This window comes from Balaenoptera ricei, chromosome 10, assembly GCF_028023285.1.
Source record: "Balaenoptera ricei isolate mBalRic1 chromosome 10, mBalRic1.hap2, whole genome shotgun sequence".
In the NCBI taxonomy this organism is placed as follows: Eukaryota; Metazoa; Chordata; class Mammalia; order Artiodactyla; family Balaenopteridae; genus Balaenoptera; species Balaenoptera ricei.
In genome coordinates, this window is record NC_082648.1 from 90,615,580 (window position 1) to 90,639,024 (window position 23,445).

Consider the following 23,445-nt stretch of genomic DNA (forward strand, 5'->3'; position numbering starts at 1 on the left):
ACACATTTCCTCTTTTCTTCATGGCCACCTCTGTTCAGCATTCAAAGAAAGCCTTCAGGTTGAGAAAAAGTATAGCAAAGAGGTAGAGATCCTGAGCGCTAAGTGAGCAATTTTATCCTTTTGAAATGGAGACGGTTTCCTAGGAGCTGTTACTGGGATTAAACAAAATGATGTGTGTAAAGCAGGGAGCACAGCGCCTGGAGCACCGCCAGCAGTCAGTAAAGGTAACTGCTGTTAGGTCTGTCCCCTGTCTTCTCTCGCAGGCTGGGCAGGAAAGGAAGGCAGGCTGGGTGGGGTTTGGACTTGGAAGGCTGTGATGAAGATATTTTTTCCTGTGAAAGAAAAAATGGGGAACAACAGTAAAGAGCAGATCAGTGCAGCGTGTTGACCGACAGGAATAAAGAGAGCCAAGGAGAGGAAGGAGGCCACGGTGACTGGTGTTAAGCCTGGAAATGAGGGCACCGATCACAAAGATGGAGGATCATCTCAAGTGCTTATATTATTAATTAATTGATCCATTTCTGGAGCTTTCACTATGTACCAGGCACTGTCCTAGATACTGGGAATACAGTGGTAAATACTGACAGGGTCTCTGCTTTCCTGGGGTTTATGTTTTCTTAGGGAAGGAAACAGATGGAAAAGAAGTAAATAAAAACACAAACACAGTAATTTAAGATAGTGATAAGTGCTGCAGATGAAGGCTGATGTGAAAGAGTGACTGGTTTGCGGGGAGAGGGGGTGTACTGTGGATTGATGGTCAGGGATGGCCTCTTGCACAAAGCGACATTTGAGCTGAGACCTGGAGGACGAAAAGGAGCCAGAGAAGCAAGGGTCTGGGAGAGTGAAGTTCAACAGCCCCGAGGTATCAGTGAGCTTGGCATAGTCAGGGAATAGACATAAGGCCAGTCTGGCCAGGCATGTGCCTGAGGAGGAACATGGTTTGAGATAGTGAGAGAAAAAGGATGGGGCACATACTACAGGGCCTTGTGGCCAAAGGAAAGGAGTTTGGACTTCATACTAAATATGTTGGGAACCAATAGGCCTGTTGGGTGGTGAGTGTAAGCAAAGGAGTGACAAGATCTAATTACTATTTTAAGAAATCACCCTGGATTCCATATGGAGAGCAGACTGGAGGGGAACAGAGAGGGAAGCAGGGAGACTGTGGCAGTGGTCCAGGCAGGAGAGGACGGTGGCTTGGACAAGGGCAGTAGCAGTGGAAAATTGGAGAGAAGTGACGGATTCTGGATATGTTCTGGAATTAGAGCCAACAGGAGTTGCTAATGGCAGAGATGTTGGAGAAGGAAAAGACAGGAACTGAGGGTGAGTTCTGTGGCCTGAGCAGCTGGAAGGGCTATTTACCAAGAAGGGGAGGACTGGGGAAGGAATGGTTTTTTTGGAGTTAAGCAAGGGCAGGGGTTGAAATTTTGGCCCTCAGGTTCGAGATGCCCATTAGACTCCAAGTGAAGAGGTTGAGTAGGCATTTGGATATAGAGTCGGAAGCTCCAGGGAGAGGTTAGGACTAGAGATAAAATTTGGGAGTCACCTGCATTTATAGTATTTACCTTTTGTGTATTAATAGTTTATAAGCATTTTCATCTATATTCCATCCTTTAACCTTTACAATTCTAGTTGGTATTGTTATTTCTACTCTACAGAATAGGAGATTGAGAGTCAGAGTTGTGAGTAGCTTGCTTGCCTACTACAGCTTAGTGCTGGCAGAGTCAGGATTCAAATCCAGATTTTTGATTCCAAGTGCATTGCCCATTCTGTTAATTCCAGTTGAGGTGTTTCTTTTCTCTTTTGATATCCCATTACCACTCTGCCCCCAAGGTTGCCGCCATATTTCCTGAGATTTCCCCTTGGAAAAGACACAACCTTTCCTTGGGACAGAATTCTAATATTTCTTAATATTATATTTAATATTAGTAATTTAAATATTAATTCTAATATTTCCTTAATGAGACACAAAATTCCCTTTCTTCCTGGATAAGCAGCTTCACATAGCACTCCTCTGCCACCACTCCAGAGGAAGCACTATCCTCACATACCTTGTTTTAGAAATGTCTGCCAAACCCTCATATTAAGATATACTCCTAACACAGAGCCGTGTTTTCAGGTATTCCTGTCTTTCTAAAATCACCTCATTGTAAAACACTGTCCCCACTCCCTTCTTTAATTGGTCCTCTGGTCAGGCTTGGTAGCTTTGGTTAAAATCCCAAATCTATCAAGAATTTGAGCATATATAAGAGGAAGTGAATTTTTGAGTTCTCCACTTTTCCCATTCTCCTGATTCATCTGGCTAGATGTGATAGTTAGAGACGGAAAAGGAGGAGTACTTGAGGGGAGTGACTTGGACAGTGCTGGCGGGGAGCTGATTTGGAATATTCACATGCAGCAGGCACAGCTGGCGGCGTCTGTATGGGGCCCTGCAGCAACCCAGCCCTAAGCGTGGGACCCAAAGATGAGCTGGATGAGGCCTGAAAGAGTCGGATGCCAGCAAGTAAAAATGTGAATGAAACGGAGAATAGCCCACAATGTCGGTTATGCTATTGTGGTTGTCATGAAACGAGCTGATAAAAATTTCATGTGTCTCACCGTGACGCCTACAGTGATTTCTTTCTGTTTTGGTCTAGATACATACCAGCGTAAGCGCAGTAGTTAGTTGAACTTAGTTTTTACTCTTGAAATATAGAATTGTTTGGAAATTACATATATATATATATATTGGTAACATCTCCTGCAAGCTGACACACATGTGTTCTCTATGAGGAAATATAAAGATTGTTCTGATGTAGGTCATCTTTATGCCCATCTCTTTTTGCCCCTTCCATTTAGAGCATTGAATTTGTTATTCTCGGTGTTTAGAAAACGATGTGGCCCTGCAGATGGCCTGATTTTTGTCTTTTGTTAAAAGTTTACTTTGACAAAGCTGTTATTAGGAATTCTTTTTGTATATGCATACTATGTAGATGGCATTTCTGTACCTAATGCCTCTTAAAATATCCTCTCTAACAATTAAAGGAGACTTGAAAATTTAGTTTCACGGGACATGAGTGTCTCTCCTGCTCAAGCCTGTTCACTTCAAAGGTGGTAGGATAATTAGTAGCTAAATGAAACAAATGTGAAGAGGAAGCTAAACAGTGGTAGCTATGTGTTCTATGTTACAAAAGCTCAGCAAGAAGATTGAAGAGGCTGCAATAAGTGGGTGATCTGGGGCAGGAGAGTCAGTACTAAGTAGTTGGGAATCAGCATCAGTGCTGTGTGATAAGCAAAGCTTGAATGTAATCGATCAGACAGAGGAGCCCCACTGGAGAAGTGAAAGTGTTTGATCAGTAGCTGTTAAAAATGTGACAGACCCAGTAAACAGCATCACTTTCTGTGACCTGGGTAATGGAGGAGGACCAAGCAGAGAGAGCCAAGCATGGAGGAAGGAGAAAGTATTCCCTAAGGAAGAGGGTGTCACAATTAACATGAAGACTCCTCCAGCCTGAAAAGCAGATAATATTCATTCACAGCACACTTTTTAGATAAGGGAATTCCAACATAGTTTTCCAATGAGAAATTCAAAGAATTTTAATGAAGTACATTCGTCCTTTGGGTCTTTGTGAGGTCCGTTGCGCATCTCATCAGTAAATGCGCGGTGAATCAGCTCCCCCTCAAAGGAGCTGGCCTTTGGTCAAGAATCTCAAGAACAGTTCTTCCTTTAGTAGTATGCAAAATATTGGAAAAGGTGAGATGATTTAGTAATAACCTGTACACCAAAGTTATGAAATTGTTGTGTGTTTGTTCACCAAGGAAGGAAAGTTTAGTTTTGTTTTAAATTCAGGTGGTGGTGGGAAAATATTAGAACCCCAAAGTCTTGATCTCCTTTCCCAAGTGTTCTAGACTTCCAGGTACTTCAGAGTGAAGCCATGACTTACATAATAGATGCATAATGATGCTCCACAGGGGAAAAGAGAGCAGAGATCGGTCTGGAATGTTCTTCATGTTTTCTCTTCACATTCTTCCTTGATCAGCTTTATAGATAGAGTTAAAGATAGGAAGACACATTCACATAGAATGCTGATTGGAGTCATGTTTGGAACTAGAATTCTTATTAAAATCAAAATAAGTTATATAAGCCTCTTGAACTTTGGCATAGGTTCTATATGAAGGGAACTCATCAAAGGCAAACACTTTTATCTTGAGCCTTGCTTTCTATGATGGTTAGTGCATTTGTTAGAAGGGTGAGCAGATTTCCTGCTCAGTTGGGTTTTTTGTTTGTTTGTTTTATTTTTTAATCCTTTAACAAAAATTATCTGTCAGCCTAAGGAATTCCCCAAGTTAAATTTCATTTCATTGCTCAGGAAACCAAATTATTATATTTCCAGATTTCCTCTTACTTTTGCTGCCATTCACAATGAGGGAGGAAAAAGTGGACTCCTTTGATGTAGGGGGAAAAAAGGCAATATATCACTTCTCTGAAAGAACATTTCTCAGTCTCTCATGTGAAAAAGGATTAGCACCTCCAACAAAGGTCCTGTGGATCACAGAATCGGCAGCAATACCAAACAGTATTCCAAAGGAGAGGAAAAACTGTATTTGAGCAAGGGTGTTTGTCCTGGCAAACAGAAGCTTTTTAATAACTGCAAATCTGAGATAATGGTATACACTCCTCAGTATCGCCCCCTAAATCCTCAGACAGCTAGTTTAAGTGGAGTGAAGTCAAACTTTGTTTTAAAATAGAAATATAGTCTTACCAAATGCAGTTTTTTCACAGTATTGGTTCATAAGGATTATGCATTTATGGATAACATTGTTTGGAAGATTCGTCTTTGGCCCTCTCTTGTTCAACAAAAGTTTCATTATAAGGTCACTTGCTTCCATTTTGCATTAATAAAAGTTATTCAGCAACCTGTTAAATTAATTTATTAAGATATTAACTGAATGTTTATTAGAAGAAAAAAAAGTCTACCCTGACTTTCCAACACATTAAAGAATCTTTATATAGTAGGTATGAGGAGGCTGTGGGAAGTAAGAAAATATTAATTTGCGTGTGGCAGAAAAGCCAAGAGGGAAGTTTGTTTGTTAAACAAGGCTGGGCAAAAACTATGCCTTTTCCAGACCTTCACTTGTTATTTCCATTCTCTATATTATGTTCTCTAAAATTGAGAGAATGAAAAGACTCTGATTTAAAGTAATAATAATAACACCTTGTACTCATGTAGCACTTGAGACTGTCTAAAATCCTCTCTGCTAGTCTGAAGCTTCAAAGTCTGGATATCTTTGGCTCCCTACTTTGCTTGATCCTGCTTGAATGAAAGACTCCAAGTGGGAGGGGAGAAGGGGGCCGATGGAGCTAACAGTGTGAGCCCCAAGATAAGGTATATGATGCCAGACAATCCTTCAGAGTTTTGTTCCAAAAAGAAGTTCTGGCAACTCTTACTTTAACGTTTGAAATCAAGATTATTTTGTCCACATAGACACCTCGAGAAGATTTTTTTTAATTTAGTTTTTTAAGAACAAATTTTGGTCTTCGGTAGCTAGCCTGTAACCCTCTGACCTTTCAGTAAATATCCAAGTAAAGCTTTGAAATTAGGGTGTTTAGTGTTTTATGGCCCAGAATAAAAATCTCCAATTCTGTTTCCAAATAGTGTAGCCTCAACACATTTTATTAAGCTCTTGACACATTCAGCCATGTGTATTTTGTAAAGTTCCTATGGTTATTGTTTTACAATAGCTGCTTCCAGAAGCATTGTAAGGGTTTCAATTAATCAGCCCTTTGTGTGCTTCAGACTATGCAAATTTATCACATCAAACCATTCAACTGCTCATGGGAAAGCCGTGTAAAAACTGTATTGTCTTCTAGCGCCTCCTCTCATTTAGAGTGATGTTTTAATAAGAAAGCTAATCAAGTTTTCTTATGCATTATTTATCTGTTAACATGTAAGGAAGAGCCGAATTAAAATTATGTCAACCGGGATATGGCAAGTGATGTGATAGATCTGGAAGCGATTCAACAACAGAACAAAGCTAATATGATTCAACAGTTTTTGTCTCCTCCCCTCCCCCTTGGGATTATTTAAGGTGGTGGTGTGAGAATAAAAAAAGGTTAATTCAATAACTGGAAAGGGGGAAAGGAAGAAAGGAGTAACCACCTGTGTTAGCCTTCGCGTTTTGATTTAGAGATTTACATTTCTGAATATGTAAAGGCTTATCGGGATGCGTTTGTTCAAAGTAGAAACATATCTTATTTAACACGAACAGTCAAACTTGAAAGCATTCCTCCTGCTTCTTCGGCCCCCGTTTACCACCATATTCATCAGCAGCAAGCTACTCTGCCCTGGAAATCCGCAGCCCAGGTCCTGTGAGGTTCTGAAGTTATTAGGAGACACCGTCCTGATCGTGTGAAATGATCTGAACAGCCCAGCGGAGTGAGCTGCTTTTCGGTCTCTTCAGCCACAGTTAGTGCAACTGCATCTGCCCCTTCCATTCATTAAGTTGGTCTCCTTTGCGTTGCTAGTTTGCTTCCTGCTGAGAGTAATTAGGTTTCTTATATAATAATAATTCCTTGTATTTAGATGCCGCCTTTCTCTGAGGACCTTAAAGTACCTCTCAGACATTAGCTCATCTGTTCTTCTAACACAATTGCCTCATGAGATAGGTGCTAATTATTCCCATTCCAAAGACCAAACAGCTAAGGCTCACCAGAAAGTGGTGCTTTATCCCCAAGGTAACAATATCAGTTGAACAGCACAGAGACAAATTAAGGTCACCCGATTCCAGGATGTCCCGCCCTACACAGGTCTGAGCGTCCAAGGAGTGGTGAGCCCGTTACAGATCGCATCCCCCCGGCCCCCATTTATGAACCTCATTAATACCGGGCATTGATACAGTGATCACTCCTTCACCAAACACCAACCCTCTTCTTGCACTAGGACTGATAGAGAAGCATCGGAGCATCATTTCACCTTTGGTTAGTGACAGAGTGTTAAACTGTGCAGAAAAGTCTTGTCTAACTGGTACTCACAGAAAGTAAAAGTAGGCAGTTTAGACTCTGATTAGTGTTATTTCAGCAGGACATACTACCTGATTTGCTCTGCATCTCTTAGAGCATTAGAACGTGGTAAGCTGAACTATCCAGGTGTTTTCATGGTCAGTATTCAGTTAGGCTCCTCGGCGTGGGACACCTCTCGAGTGGACTCAGGTCCCTGAACCTCTTCGTATCCCCCGCCTCCGTCACAGCATTTGCCATGCAGCTTATTAACTGAGGGCATCGAGGGAAATGATTCTCTCTCTTCTCACTCAGAAAAGGAAGAGTGAAAATATATATCAACCTGAGAGTGATAAGTTTAATCCAAAAGTGGTTACATACAAGGTAGACTTGCTAAATAAAAATTTTTTAAATTAAAAAGTGAAGTAGAGTGTGATCTTAAGGGGTGACCTGGCTATCAACAAAAGAGAAAACCCTTTGCTAGGTGGTTCTCAATACGTTAAAGTCACACCAAAAACAGCTCTCAGATTAAAGATGTTATTACAGTTGTCTTTTGCCAGTTGTTACTTGCTTTCCTGTCTTTATATGGTAATATAATGCTTTAGTTTTCTTCCTTATCTTTTTTCTCACGTTCTTACCTTTTTTTTTTTTTTCTATTTGGATTGAGATGGATCCATTACACTAAGACTAGTTAAAAAAAAAAAAGTCCACAAATGACTTTTGAACAAGTGAATTGCTGTTTACAATTAGAAATATTTTCTAAGAGTGATTTGTCAGATTAACTGGACTTTTGCTGGGTATTCTTAAAATGATTTACGTGTTCTGCGAGGCCACAGAAATAGAAATAACAAATTGGTGTAAGAGCCTCCAGTGTAGGGGCCGTGACACAGAGAACCGTGGCAGTGGGTCCCCAGATTTGCCTTTCCTGTGTGGCTTGGTGGTGAGATTTGTGGCTTCCTGAGACTCCCTAAATTCTTTACCTTTACAACTTGAAATTAAGATTGACGGTAATGGAGTAATATTTTATTGACTGGGTATCCGTAGAACCTTTCTGCTCTAACTTTCTGTGTTACAGTTTTTCCTTGTTGTCTGTTTTCATTTGTTAAAAGTTCAGTAGTGTAATCTGTGGTCTAATTCCCATTTGGCCCCTATGAGGGCATTAAGTGTTCCCGGGGCCTGTTAAACTGGTGTATTTGCAATTCACTGCCAGGAGGTTGTGCTATAAACAATGGAGTCGAGACACCAGCGTGAGCCAGGGGATGAAATTTTATTTTAAAATCTGAAATGCTGTGTAAGCATTTAAGGTATGAATCAGTAATTGTTTCACAACAGCTTCCATTAGATATGGTTTATTTGTAGTCCATCCCCTTTTCAGGGATCCAGGGGAGTGTTAACACACTGAAGCGTACTGCATATCATTTACATTTTTAAACCAGTGTTAAAGGAAAGTAACTGTAACTTTTAAGAGTTCTAAATATTGGAAGAGATTTTTATGCCTCTGTCCCTGGAGAAACCAGAGTTTTAATTTTTCATTTGAAAAATAAGAAAAAAACCTTCCTACTTTAATTAAGGATTTGAATAATTCTGAAACAGAAATACCTTTAAAAAAAGAAAGAGAAGGCTGGTTCTAAGATTGAGAACTCTCTTCCCCCCACCAAATGAATTCAGTAAAATACAAACTTTAAAAAATCATTTGTCTAATTTGAGATTCGAGATCATCAAATTCTGTCTAAATATTTTGTTTTAACTTCTAAGCTCATTATGGTTTCTTTGTGTTAACTTGTATTAAAATCTGTCAGCTATGACTGGTCTCATAAGCACAGTCAGCGGACCAGAATAAGTTAATTATTTACTTGTGTCACTAGTGCTCTTCATCTAATGAAATGCACAGCTGTGTTAGATCTGCAGTTGGATGTGTAGCTTCCATTGTTCCGCAAGTCAGCAGAGGGTAGAAGCCGCAATGATGGAGAGCCCTCAGTTCTTTCTGCTGTTCTGGCTTTCTGTGTCGATTTCATGGATCTTTTATCATTCACTTTCACACAAAACAAACAACACAGGCCTGTCTGCTATGGGAACCATCTTGGCATATAAAAGGGTTTTCAGAGCCTAAAGTAATTTTAAGTTAGCTAAGATTTAATTTTTGGCTTACAGGTGCCCTTGATTCAGATGTGGCCAAAGCCATTCCTATAATGGAATGAAAAAATCTGTAAGTGACTTATATAACCAATGTATTTTTAAACTGCAATGTCAGAAAAGGGCTGATAAGAAAATAACTTCCCAAGAAAGGAATCTCTATACCAAATATTAGTCAGATTTCAAGCAGAGTTATTGGGAGATTCAGATTTCAGGGGAGGGAGCGTTGCTTTCATTTTAATAACAAAATGAAGTTAAATTTGCTTGATTAAACTTGTCACCTAAGACTGAGAATACAAAATGCAAATCATGCCACGCCTTACCCTCCCCCAATATGAGTGTGTCCTGCTTCCGCAGTGGGTTTCTGTACCTCCTGCACCTCACTCCCACCTTCTCTTGTCGGGGGTGAACAGGCAGCTTCCTCTCGAGCAGACGCCAGCATCCCCCTGTGAACTGCTGCTGAAGGGGTGCCGAGGCTTTTCTTCAGTTTTGTTTCTAAGGGATGTAGCTGAACCTTCCACCTCCTCACCAGCCAAAGTGACATTCTCACCCAAGCACGTCCCAGGGACTGGCCTCTTTAGGCATTGCTGTTTTTAACATTTTGTTCACTGCTAAACAATGTTGTTGTCGGTTGCACCTAGATTTACAGTTTGATCTCTTTCAGAGTAGATTTCCCAGTAGCCCTAGTGTTTTGTCAGATAATTTCAGTGTGGACAAGATGGATTTTTGGAGGGAAGAAAGGAGGGTCACAGACTCTGCTTGATTTAAATTCTAACACATTGTAGCTGAATTTGAAATAAAGTGAACTGAATGTTTCTGGGCTTAATATAGGAAAGCATATGTTCTCTATAATAAACAATACAATTTCAACCAAAAAGGCATGCTCTAGAATTCAACTTCATGAACCGAATTACCATATTGTTTGTAGCCACTGGAAATCTGAACATTGATAACCGATGTTAAATAGGCAGATGGCACTCTTTTTCTTTAGACTTCAGGTCTTGATGATTATAACATGCACAAAAATTTTATTTTAAAATAGTTTGAGTAATTATGTAGAAATCAAACTGAGGAAAGAAACATTTCTTTGAGAACACTTTCTTTTCAATAGGTGCAGATGGTTGATAACTTTGTATACAAAGGAAAAGAAATTTCATGTTAAGAAATATAAAAGCATTTTTTTCTTGGTCCAATGCCATTGTACACTAGATTTCTAATTCTGAATTAGGTAGCTTGTGGTGAACAATCTAAATTGTACCCGTATAGTCGTTCTACCAAGAAAGAAATCAGAGGAATTTAAAACTATTTAAGCAATAAGATCCCTTACAGGTTAGAATAATATTTGGGGAGTAATAAAGTACGACTAATTTAAGAGACCATCAATAGAGTGCAGGGAGTTGGTGGGGTTTTGTTTTGTTTTCATTCTTAGAATTTCATTTCTAATTCCAGCCTTTTCCTCCAAGAGTAATTTGGCATTTAATTTTCTTGTTCAACTTTACAACTTCAATCAGAGGTCACTTTTCTAACGTGCTGTAAGCTATAGGAATTACAGTTCCCTAGGGCAGCTTAGGCTCGGCCAGGGAAGCCCTGGCAGAAGGCAGCCCACCAGCCAGGGCTCGGCAGCCAGTAGGTAGCCCTGTCAGCACATCAGCCACTCACAAGGACTCCTTGTCCCAGGTTTTAAAACCACAGTCTAAACACATCCCTTGCCCAGTCAGTTCTGGTGGTCAGAGAACTCGCATTCCTGTGCTGTGGGTACAGTAGGTAGCAGATCACAGACTGGCTGACAAGGAGCGAGATTGCCGCTGACTTGCAGCGTCAGGAACGATGATGGGGCTGGGGCGTGGGGAAGCCACTGCTCTCCCCTGTCTGGGGCAAGAGAAGCCGGGCAGACGGCCTGACGGCACGTTGTGTGTCGTGCCAGAAGGCCGACCCGCAGGCTGCAGTGCCTTTCTGCAAGGACAGTCGTTTTTGAACTGTTCGTGTAGCAGGATTGTTGGAAGTTGCTTTTATTACTCTTGATGGAGACCACGGAGAAGGTTTGAGAGCAATGGAAATAGAGATGGCAGCGGGGAGATCCCAGTTAAGTACTGTGTTCTTCCTTTCTGCCGGTCGGCTCTACGCGTCATGAAATCTTCTCTCCCCCAGGTGTTTGTGGCTTGATCGTCCCTCAGGAAGACATGCCATTTTGTGATTCTGGCATCTGTCCGGACATCATAATGAACCCCCATGGCTTCCCATCTCGAATGACGGTCAGTATGGGTTTATTTTTTTGGTTTTTCTGTTTTAAGAAGGAATGTTATCTTTTTTTTAAAAAATACATTTATTTATTAATTTATTTTTAGCTGCATTGGGTCTTTGTTGCGGCATGCGGACTTCTCATTGCGGTGGCCTCTCTTGTTGCGGAGCACGGGCTCTAGGCGCACGGGCTTCAGCAGTCGTGGCACACGGGCTCAGTAGTTGTGGCTCCAGGGCTCTAGAGCACAGGCTCAGCAGCTGCAGCGCACAGGCTTAGTTGCTCCGCGGCATGTGGGATCCTCCGGGACCAGGGCTCAAACCCGTGTCCCCTGCATTGGCAGGAGGGCTCCCAGCCACTGCACCACCAGGGAAGCCCAGTTAGTACGGTTTTCAGAGGCGCTGCCTTTAAGGAAAAAGGCAGGCAGTTGGTTTGTAGTGAGCAGAGGAGATGGGGCCCTGAAACTGATTTTCAGAAAGGGCCCTTTTACCTCTTGCCAAATAAACAGGTTCCTAGACCCTGACAATGTGGGCTAATCTCCTCTACAGAGGGAGTGTGAAGAGGTCTGGGCTTCCCTTCGAGAGCAGTCTTCTGAGTGATGAACTCACCCCTCAACAGAAGAACCCCATGTATCAATGTATCTCCCTTTCTGTGGTTACCATTCTGTCATCCTGGCTCCGACACTTACCAGCTGTGGGACTTCAAAGTTGCTTAACCCCTCTGTTTCCTCAGATGTAAACTGAGGGAGGTAATAGTACCTATCCCATCGGCGTAAACTTAGGTCACAGTAAGAGAGGATAAATATTTGCTACTACTGATTTATCACTCTTATTAATAGTAGTAGTCTTATAATCTTTTGGAAGAAATAGGCCAGAGCTAAATAAACAGACAGAATTCCTAAACCACAAGAAGGTGCTCACTTAATTTGTTCACATCCCACAGGTGGGAAAGTTAATCGAGCTGTTGGCGGGCAAGGCCGGCGTGTTAGACGGCAGATTCCACTACGGCACTGCGTTTGGAGGCAGTAAAGTGAAGGATGTGTGTGAGGACCTCGTTCGCCACGGTTATAACTACTTGGGGAAAGACTATGTTACATCTGGCATCACAGGGTGAGTATGTGTCCAGACGCCTTAAAGGAAAACTACGAATTTATTAAAGTAAAAGTATGATTTTATTAAAGTAAAAGGATAAAAGTAAAAATATGATAAGGCATAAGAGCCCGTAAGATATACGGCTTTACTCCTTTAAGAAATCTGATACAAGAAAATCCAGATTTATGGTGGACGTCGCAGCTAAGCTATGGTGGTAGTGATTTTGCGGTATGTGTGTATCACATCAACACGTTGTACACCTTACATGATGTTATTTGTCAATTATATCTCAGTGAAACTGGGGGAGGGGAGAAAAGAAAGTCCAAATTTAGAAAACCAATAAACTAAGGAGTGCTCTTTTGCCGATAAGGCTCCCTTTTAAAAAGTAGAAAAGATCTTACTTACCAAAATAGGATTTCTACACAGCTTTTAAAGAACACATCAATTGTCTATAATACAAAATCTCTTAACTGTTGGCCTTTCTCTGCACTACTATGATGAATATCAGATACTTAGTGCTCTGACAGGTAGCCTGAGACCTAACATTTGCGCGTTCATTCACCAATGGCGTGTTAAATACCTAACATGTGCTAGGTACTAAGTATGTAACAGTGAACAAAATAGACGTGGTCCCTGACCTATGGGGTTGACCACTGAGATTTGTTACTAGACATTAAAAAATAAAACAAAAGGTAACTTCTCAGCAGGGCCTACCCCGACTACTTACTTTAAAACCACAACTCAGTGTTGCCCATTTCCTGCTGTATTTTTCTCTGTAGCATTCATCATTATCAAGTAATGTAATAATACCATATAATATCATTATCTGTCTCTCCAATGGGAATGTAACCTCCATGAGAGCAGGGCTTATCTGTTTTGTTTACTGTTTTATTTCCAGTGTCTAGCACAGGGCCTGACATACAGCAGGCGCTCCATAAATGTTTGTTGAATAAAGGAATGAAAACAAACCAGTACAAGTACAAATAGCTCTCACCAAAATGAAACCAAAGAATAGGTTAGAAGACCCCTGTGAGGAGGTGGCTATTTCAGTGGAGATAGGAAGGATGAGAAGAGACATTTGGAGAGTGTTTCATGCAGGGGAGAAGCGTGTTGAGCACCTTACAAGGGGCAGAGCTTGGGAAGTTCAGGGAAGTGGAAGAGGCAGCGGCTGCAGCCTGAGGGGAGGCTGGAAAGCAGCCTGAAGGGAGACACAGCAGAGCGCTGGGTCTTCCTGGTTCCCTGGAGAAACAGATGTCCCTGAGGTTACCCTGAATGATCAGGTTTTCAAACTTGACTCACCCATGGTTTTAAAGGATCAAATCAGTTGCTTAAATTAAGATCCACTTACATAGTTTATGCCAGATAAAACTCTGGGACATGGCATTTATACCGTTCTTCTGAGGTTTCAAACTGCTTGAGCACAAGTGAAACTCAGCGTGGAAGCATGTGTGAGAACACAGAGCTTGATGTTAGTGCTGCAGATAGACTATCCAGATATGATGAAAATGGCCAAAGTCTGTATCTGTTAAAAATATTGCCTGCTTTCTCAAATGACCTATCTAGACTGTAATAATGTGGATTTCTTTAGGTGTATCATAGTTGAGATGTTATAGGAAATCGCATTACAGGAAAAGAGTGATGGTCCATTTCAAAAATGATTCAGTGAAGTAACTAAGCTCCATTTCAAAAAAACAGTTATCACTGCTAAACTGATCATTTTAGTCTTTGCTTGTCATCCAGAAATAATTCAGTAGTTGAGCAGAAAGTATGCAAAACCAGTGAATCAATTCGGTGGACCTTCTGAACATAATTTTACTGGAAGATTTGGATGGGTTGTGCTCTGCTTCCTATGGACAGCTGTAGGCTCTGTCTGCACCACCTTCCCCAGTACCCCCAGCCAATAATTGTTTTCATTTCTTTGCCATTCATCTCAGTTGCAAAGTTTGAGAAACACTACTTTAGCTTGTTAGTTGAAAGTTCCATAAAGGGCTTACAAACATACTCACCCACCAACTTTCATCCCTTGTCACATTTTTGAGCATAGCTAGGAGGAAGAATTGCATATGGCTTTGTTCAGTTAATGATAGAATGGCATTAGGTGACAGAGTTCTAGAAACTCTACTATGAGCAGCCATACAGTGGAGGAATTAGAATCATTTATTATTAAAGCTGGAAAGAACCTTAGTCTCACCCCTTTGTTGTACAACTAAAAAAACTGAGATAAAGAGGTCATTCAGGGACTTCCCTGGAGGCGCAGTGGTTAAGAATCTGCCTGCCAATGCAGGGGACACGGGTCCAACCCCTGGTCTGGGAAGATCCCACCTGCCTCGGAGCAGCTAAGCCTGTGCGCCACAACTACTGAGCCTGCGCTCTAGAGCCTGCAAGCCACAACTACTGAGCCCACACACCGCAACTACTGAAGCCCGTGTACCTTGAGCCTGTGCTCCGCAACAAGAGAAGCCACCGCAACGAGAAGCCCCCGCTCACCGCAACTAGGGAAGGCCTGCACGCAGCAACGAAGACCCAACGCAGCCAAAGATAAATAAATAAAAATAAATAAATTTATATTAAAAAAAAAAAAAGCTTTCCACTGTCAAAGCACTTAAATATTCACTCTCTTTTTAAACTCTTACTACAGATTTTCTAAAGGCTCATAAGTCAGCTCTGTGACAGACGTTTACTGAGTGTCGGTTGTGTGCCAGGCAGGGTCATTAGTGCAGGGGCCACAGTGACAAGGAGATGAAGTGCTTATTCTGCGGCGTTTACTTCTTCTGGGGAAAACAGGCGATAATTAGAGAAATAACAAATGTGTACTTTCATAGCAAACGGTGACAAGTGCTCTGAAGAACATAAAACCAAGGTGAGAGTTGAGACTGCATTGGCACTGTGATGCTGGGGTGGGAGGAAGGCGCCTCTAGAGAATGTGATTGGGGCGCACCTCTCGGAGGAGGTGAAGGGTTTGGCAGGGCCATGTGAATACCTGGTGGAAGAATGTTTCAGGCAGAGGTGACAGTAAGCGCAAAGGCCCTGGGGCAGACGGGCTTGCTACATTTGAGGAACAATGAAGAGGCCAGTGCTGCTGGAGTAGAATGAGCGGTGAGGAAGGCGAATAGCAAATAAGTCAGGTGGACAGGAACCAGGTTGTGTTAGACCTTGCGGCCATGACACTGTATTTGGGTGATGTAGAGTCTGAATGTAATGGGAAACCATTGGGAATTTAGAGCAGAAAAATGACCTGCTATGATTTATGATTTAGAAGGAATCACTCTGGCTTGTTGTGTGAAGAATAGATTGTTGAGGGATAAGAGTGGAAGCAAGGAGGCCAACTGGAGGATTGTCTGCAGTAGTCCAGGCAAGAAAGGATGGTGGCCTGATGAGGGTGGCAGCAGTGAAGGAGGGACTGTCTTGTTCACACTGTTTCACAACCTGTTTAAATTTTTTTACACTATTTTTTTAATTGAATGAATGATTCTTTAAATTCGATGGTGCTTTACAGTTTTCAAAAGTTTCACACATGATTTCATATAATCCCATAATAACCCTTTTTTCCTACCCCTGTATTGCCCCTCCGCCTTCCCTTTCCCCACTGGTAACCACTAGTTTGTTCTCTATATCTGTGAGTCTCCTTCTTTTTTGTTTTATTCACTAATTTGTTGTATTTTTTAGATTCCACATTAAGTGATATCATACATTGTTTGTCTTTGTCTGACTTATTTCACTTAGCATAAGGCCCTCCAAGTCCATCCATGTTGCTTCAGATGGCAAAATTTCATTCTCTTTTATGGCTGAGTAGTGTTCCATTGTGTGTGTGTGTGTGTGTGTGTGTGTATATATGTGTGTGTGTGTGTATATATATACACACACGCGCAAACACACACACACATACACCACATATCCATTCATCTGTTGATGGACACTTAGATTGCTTCCATACCTTGGCAATTGTAAATAATTTTAAAATTTGTATGGAAACACAAAAGACCCCAAATAGCCAAAAAAATCTTGAGAAAGAAGAACAGAGCTGGAGGAATCATGCTCCCTGACTTCAGCCTATACTACAAAGCTACCGTAATCAAAACATTATGGTACTGGCACAAAAACAGACACACAGATCAATGGAACAGGATAGAAAGCCCAGAAATAAATCTACAAACTTATGGTTAATTAATCTATGACAGAGGAGGCAAGAATATACAGTGGAGAAAAAGTCTGTTCAGTAAGTGGTGCTGGGGAAACTGGATAGCTACATAAAAAAGAATGAAATTGGAACATTCTTTAACACATACAAAAATAAACTCAGTGGATCAAAGACTTAAATGTAAGACTGGATACTATAAAACTTCTAGAGGAAACATAGGCAAAACACTCTTTGACATAAATTGCAGCAATATTTTTTTGAATTCGTCTTCTAAAGCAAACAAAAGCAAAAATAAACAAATGGGACCTAATTAAACTGAAAAGCTTTTGCACAGCAAAAGAAACCATCAGCAAAACGAAAAGACAACCTACTGAATGGGAGAAGATATTTGCAAATGATAGGACCGATAAGGGGTTAATATCCAAAACATAAAAACAACTCATACAACTCAACATCAAAAAAAAACAAAAACCCGATTTAAAAATGGGCAGAAGAACTGAATAGACATTTCTCCAAAGAGCACATGCAGATGGCCACCAGGCACATGAAAAGATGCTCAACATCGCTAATCATCAGGGAAATGCAAATGAAAACCACAGTGAGAATCACCTCACACCTATCAGAATGGCTGTCATCAAAAAGAACACAAATAACAAATGTTGGCGAGGATGTAGAGAAAAGGGAACCCTCATACACTGTTGGTGTGAATGTAAATTGGTGCAGCCACTGTGGAAAACAGTACGGAGGTTTCTCGAAAAACTAAAAATAGAACTACCATATGACCCAGCAATTCCACTCCTGGGTATAAATCCAAAAAAAACAAAAACACTAATTTGAAAAGATACATGCACTCCAATGTTCATAAATTTTTATTTCTTAATTGAACAATGCATCTTTTATTGCATCCATGGTACTTTTATATTTTCAGCTCTAGCATATTTGTTCACTGCAGACTGAAAATCACTCTCTTCCATTCATTCAGTCATAAACTTGTTCGTAAACAAATAAGGGCCTGCCAGTGATGAGTCCTAGAAAAGGCTGTCTCTTGTTAGCCCAAACTTAGTTTCTTAACCTAAAACTCTGACCTTTCTTGCAGTGAACCCTTGGAAGCATACATCTATTTTGGCCCCGTGTACTATCAGAAACTGAAACACATGGTGCTCGATAAGATGCATGCCCGGGCCCGGGGACCACGAGCTGTCCTTACCAGGTAAGAGAAAAGCATTTATAATGCGGTTAAGTCTACCTTGCATTTCTTGGATATAGCAATAGGCAGATGTCAAAATCTGGGGTGTTAGGCATCAACAAAAATCACATACATCTGATTAAAATGAAAAAATAGCAACCAATTAAAAATCAATTCATAGGCGCAAGAGCAAGCCTACCGTAGGTCTTGCCAGTAGTCTCCTAACAGAGTCATTTACTATGCACCAGTATAAATATGGTCCTATTTTAAAAGGTTCAAATATAGGAATGTAGGTACACTTTACATGCACACATATCGATACACCTGCATGCTCCCATGTGTACACAGAAAACACATACATACGTTATTTGGTAGTGAGGCCACAACTGCCGTTTTTTAAAACTGTTACTAGAGCATAAGGCACCTGTACTTGCATGCTTATTAGAATAAGCTCTGGGAGGTTAAGGTCCACATGTGCCCTTTCACCAGTGTGTCCTCAATTCCAAGCACGATGTCTGTGTGTTGATGAATGGGTACAGTTGTTGGGAAAGGGAATTTTAAATACTAGGTTTCACATGTTCTTAGTACTACATCTTCCAGTTGGAGAAGCAGGGTCTAGGGCAGTGGTTCTCACCCAGGGCGATTGTGCCTCCCAGGGGACATTTGACAATGTCTGAAGACATTTGGGGATGTCACAACTGGCGGGTGGCGAGGAAGCTACTGGCATCCAGTGGGTGGAGACCAGGGATGCTGCCGAACATCCTGCAATGCACAGGCCAGTTCTCACCACAGAGAGTTACCCAGCTCAGTCTGGCAGTAGTGCCAAGGTTGCCAGAGAGGGCGGGCCCGGGGAGACAGACAGACATGGATGTGATCTCATCTCCACCTTATACCACTTCCACCAGCCTTGGACACATCACTTAGCCCCTCTCAGCTTCAGTTTTTCTCATATATGAAGTGGAGACAGTAATTCCCACTTTGCAGCATGCTGGTGAATGTCAGATGTTTTAAAATAGAATGTATACAGTGCTGATTCATGGGAGAGGCTCAACAAATATCCAGTTCCCTGCCCACTCTGACCTGGCACTGCAACTCTCCCCTGAATGCTGTCCCCTCCAGAACTTCCATTTCAATTACAACATCCAAAAACTATTTCAGGGAATTCTCCGGTGGTTAGGACTCCGCACTTCCACTGCCTAGGGTCTGGGTTCGATCCCTAGTCTGGGAACTAAGATCCCACAAGCCGTGCGGCACGGCCAAAAAAAGCAACAAAGCAACAGAAACAAAAAAAAACTATTTCAGAGTAACATATTTCAAAATACGTTTCCTATTTTTTGCCTTGTGTAAAAAACGTTGCTGCTTTAGAATTACTTTTGTGTATTCCATATGAATCTGCCTGCAGTGTATTTGTAGTCTGTGATCTCAGTTGGTTAAAATCCAAGTTTTGAGTTCTGCCCACATGTGATCAGACCCCCTTCACTTGTCCAGTGACCACAGGTGTAGGGATGCCCCCGACTCCCACCCTAGATAAAAACATAGATATCGTGCTCAGTTATGAAGTGGCTACTATAATGTGTTTATTTAGACCTATTTGTAAGTTTTTCATAGGTAGATTTTCTTTCAACAAATAATCTACGATTTGATTTCGCATTGTAACTTTCAACAACAGAAGGTAACATTTCAGCATGTGCTGGTGTACACTGTGTTTACCTTCTGAACTCTTTGGGAAACTGGAGGCAACAACAAAGATTAAAAATGCTATGGAATAAAGCAAACAAGAGGTTTCTAGTCCACCCCTGCTCAGACTACCTCTAAGGACTGTCACTCCAAAATCAACCAGCCAGGGAGCTCACTTTTTTCTTTTTTCTTTTTCTCTTTCTTTTCTTTACTTTTTTTTTTTTTTTTAATAATTTTTGTCATCAGTACCTAGGTGGGATCTAGGTGGGTTTGCCTGAGTTGTTTCAGAATCCCCTAATTTTACCTGCATCTCTGGGTCTTGGATTCCTAACCTTTTAAAGTATTCTCAAGCCCAGCAGGTACATAAACCACAGGGAGTCCATTCAGGGGGCTAATAGCTTCCCAGTTCTCATAGAAGGAACGACCTGAATGGGACACACAGAACTTTCCCAGTCTCTGGGGAACCTCCCATCTGGCTCAGGTACTCCATCCTTCCAGATGATTCCTGATCTATTCCAAATTCTATAAAACTCTCTTTGCTTCTTTCCATGTTTAATTTATTTCTTAATAGTAAAGCTCTTCCCTGGAGCCCTGGCAATAACAATTGGGGACCCACGTTTCTTCCATAGTGCGTTCTGCTTAGTTTTTCTGCCTTTAAATAACAGAGAACTGAGACATCTTTGAAAGTACTCAGAAGACATTCTACCCTGATTTGAGGACTATACTGTGCTAATAATGATGATAGTGATGGTAATAGTAATGCTAGCACTGCTGCTGTTTTATATGATTATATATTAATTTATTATTATATCACAGAAGATTATGTAATTATTATTTCTATCTAATAATAATAATAGCAACCACTAGTGTTACATCTCTTCTCCTTTAAGCCGCTTTGGGATAGGTTGTCTAACATGCATTTTACAAATGAGGCTGAGAGGCTGAGCAGCCTGCTTTGGGCACTGTCTAAAAGCAGTTTGAATCCGGTGAGCCCACTCTGAAGCCTTGTGCTCTTAGCTAGCATGTGATGCTGCCTCTTTGTTTGTTTAGTATAATAATAACACATTTGTCTAACTTGTTTCGAAGGCAGCCTACTGAAGGTCGATCTCGTGATGGTGGTTTGCGTCTTGGAGAAATGGAACGTGACTGTTTAATCGGTTATGGAGCAAGTATGCTTTTACTAGAGAGACTGATGATTTCAAGTGATGCCTTTGAGGTTGATGTCTGTGGGCAGTGCGGACTTCTTGGGTACTCCGGCTGGTAAGTGGATACCACATGTCTCTCATACCACATCCCTTGCCTCTTAAATCACAGCTCAGAGTTTGACCCTGGATCATACCCACATATTCTGCAGCCTTCCCCATCCACACATTCCTGGAATTGGGGATTCTGTATGTACATGCCTAGTTTCTCTGCCTAATGTTCTGCTGTCTACAGCCACTAGAGTTTAAGCTCCCAAGGAGACTTTATTTTCTTTTTAATATTATCTCGAGTACCTTTTATAACACTATTTATCTGTAAAAATACTAGCAGATTCAGAATTACAGCATATTTTAACTAGCAGCCTTTAATAGAAGACTGTGTTGAATGTCCTCGTTTAACCTCAAACCCAAAGAGCCAGGTATGTTGCCCCAGCTGTTATAGCAACTTGGTGACAGAGCCAGGACGTTGTCTGTACTCTGTCTGCTTTACACTTGGACTGTGAATTCCATGAAGACAGAGACCACGTCTGTCTCAGTCATTAACTCAACAAACATTTCGTAAGAATCTGCTAAGTCCAGACACTGTTCTAGGCCCCAGAAATGCAGTGGGAAGTAAGACGGATGAATGGCTGCTCACAGGGAGCTTATCTTCTAGCTCATTCTAACTCCAGTCTGTCTTATTTACCCCTGCTTCTCCAGCCTGTGACCTGGTTGATGCTAAATAAAATATAATTGCTTAGGATTATCAATAGGTAAATTATGTAATTCATAAAGTTTGTAATTTCTGTGTAGAGCTCAGTACACAAAGGCCAGCTTAAAAGATGTTGCTACATATTTTTTTGTTGGTGTTTGTATAGTTAGAACACCTTTCCTCCTTGTAATGGTTCCACTCTACCACCAAAGGGCAGCTGCTCTGTTTAGGGTTAGTCATGATCTAGAGCCCCGAAGTACTCCTGTAGGCAGGAGGGCTGGTAGTTCCCCAGTCTCTACTCACTCTTCCATCAGAGATGAGGTCTAACAAGGATATAAGGCAGATGCTGCGGGGACAGGAAATAGCCTCAACTCCCTCATCAGCCCTCACCCACCCTCCCAGAGCCCCTTTTCCCTGGGTGGGGGTGGGGCATCCTCAGAAGGACAGGGTTAGGCCCAGATGAGTGTTCATTGCCAGAGTCTAGGAATACAGGGGCCACCTTTTTCCCATCGAGCCCCCCCATCAAAGTCTCCTTCCAGAGAGAGCCCCAACTTTTTGCCATCTTACACTGCCAGTTTCTTGGCGAATGAAAGCAAATCAAGAGTCGGAATGAAGGGTTGAAAGATTTATGCAAATAATTGTGTCAAATGTTACAGTAGATGCCTTGAGAAAAGTACAGCAGAATGAGACCACTGCAGCCCCTACCTTTGAATGCTTTACATAATGTAAGAAATAGAGAGGTGTAACTATGAAATACTATATCCTCCCTACCCTCCCACATCAATAAATTAGATAGAAACCAGTTCCTCTGGAGGAAGGTTATTTTATTTTATTTTTTAAATAAATTTATTTTATTTATTTAAAAAAAAAAAAAAAAAAAAGAGTCGGAATGAGTGAGCTTCTTAGAACACAGTATACACCTTGCTAGTTAAATGACAAAACCCTTTAGCCAACTATTTTATGGTTTTTTTGGTGTAGAAGAGTTAATGAGAAGAAATCGTTGTCTGTTTCTTCTTGTCTGTGGAGAAATAGTTTCATTTTAAAAACTAACGCAAGAGGTGGCTATTTGCAGTTTGTTCCTTTCATAAGGTGGCAGGGATGAGGTGACATTATTCTAAGCATAAGCCTGAGTGTTTCTTGTATCAGTGACATGGAGCAGATGTTTCAATTCTGAGATGTCTTTTTGTCTTTTGAAATGCATATTGAGGTTGCATTTTATTGTCCTGGTTGTGTAACAACAGCAACAGAAAAGTATAATAGGAAGGTGCCTGGAACCTAGGTCTTAGGTCTTCAAACTTGGCACAAGGATTTTTAAGTAATTTATTTTGAAAAGATGGTGCAGAGGAGTCATTTTATTAAGAATAGGGATCATGAAACTTCAAAAAGAATTTCCTTTTCTTCTCCATTCTCCTCACTTTCCCTCCCATGCCCCCTAATGGAAGAAGAAAGAGAGAGAGAAAGGGAGAAAGAGAGAGAGAAAAAGAGAGGAAGCAGTAGACTAGCTTCCTTCATGCTCTTTGAAAACCTTCCCCTCTCTTCCTCTGAATACTCAGGGAAACTAACATAAACTGTAATTGATCCCAACGTTATTCTGTTAAATTCATATCTCCTTTCCTGCTTCGTTTCTGTCTCATTTAGAGATCATCTGATGGCAGTGCCTGATTTTGAAGCTCATGTGTTCAATGTGTATTGTATTTGAAATCCTTTGAAAGAGGACTAAATCAGGTTACACTGTTTAAGGGTCTTTACTGTAATTAAACAGACCTGGATATACCGTATGTCTGATTTTGAGCGGCCTACTTATACCCTTGTTGCCAACAGAAAAAAATCCTCACCCAGTCTGGTGGTCTAGCAGCCTGCTCGTGCTGCTCTCTGGCAGAGGAGCATAATGATGCTGTCATTTTCCCGTCGTTACCTGATTGTGTGTGATGGGTTGTGTGGGAGGGAGCACGGGCATTTGTTGGAGGAAGTCGGTCTTTAATGAACAGCACAATGGAGGCTGAGTAATTAGAGCAGTTCAGAACCTTGAAACTGGCCTTTTGTCAGTGATTTGCACATTAGTAAGGCATTGCTATGGGGATGTTTACAGCAAGACTGTTGTTCTGCAGAAGACACGGA

General features: G+C 41.3%; 1 protein-coding gene across 2 annotated transcripts in view; it reads left to right on the forward strand.

Annotated features, from left to right (window-relative positions):
• Positions 1-23,445, forward strand: part of POLR3B (RNA polymerase III subunit B) — a 114,394-nt gene that overhangs the window by 87,640 nt on the left and 3,309 nt on the right. For both annotated transcript variants that reach the window (XM_059936816.1, XM_059936817.1), the window contains exons 24-27: positions 11,255-11,358; positions 12,285-12,451; positions 17,668-17,781; positions 20,521-20,694. In XM_059936816.1, coding sequence (XP_059792799.1) covers positions 11,255-11,358; positions 12,285-12,451; positions 17,668-17,781; positions 20,521-20,694 — 559 coding nt within the window. The remainder of the gene's footprint in view (positions 1-11,254; positions 11,359-12,284; positions 12,452-17,667; positions 17,782-20,520; positions 20,695-23,445) is intronic.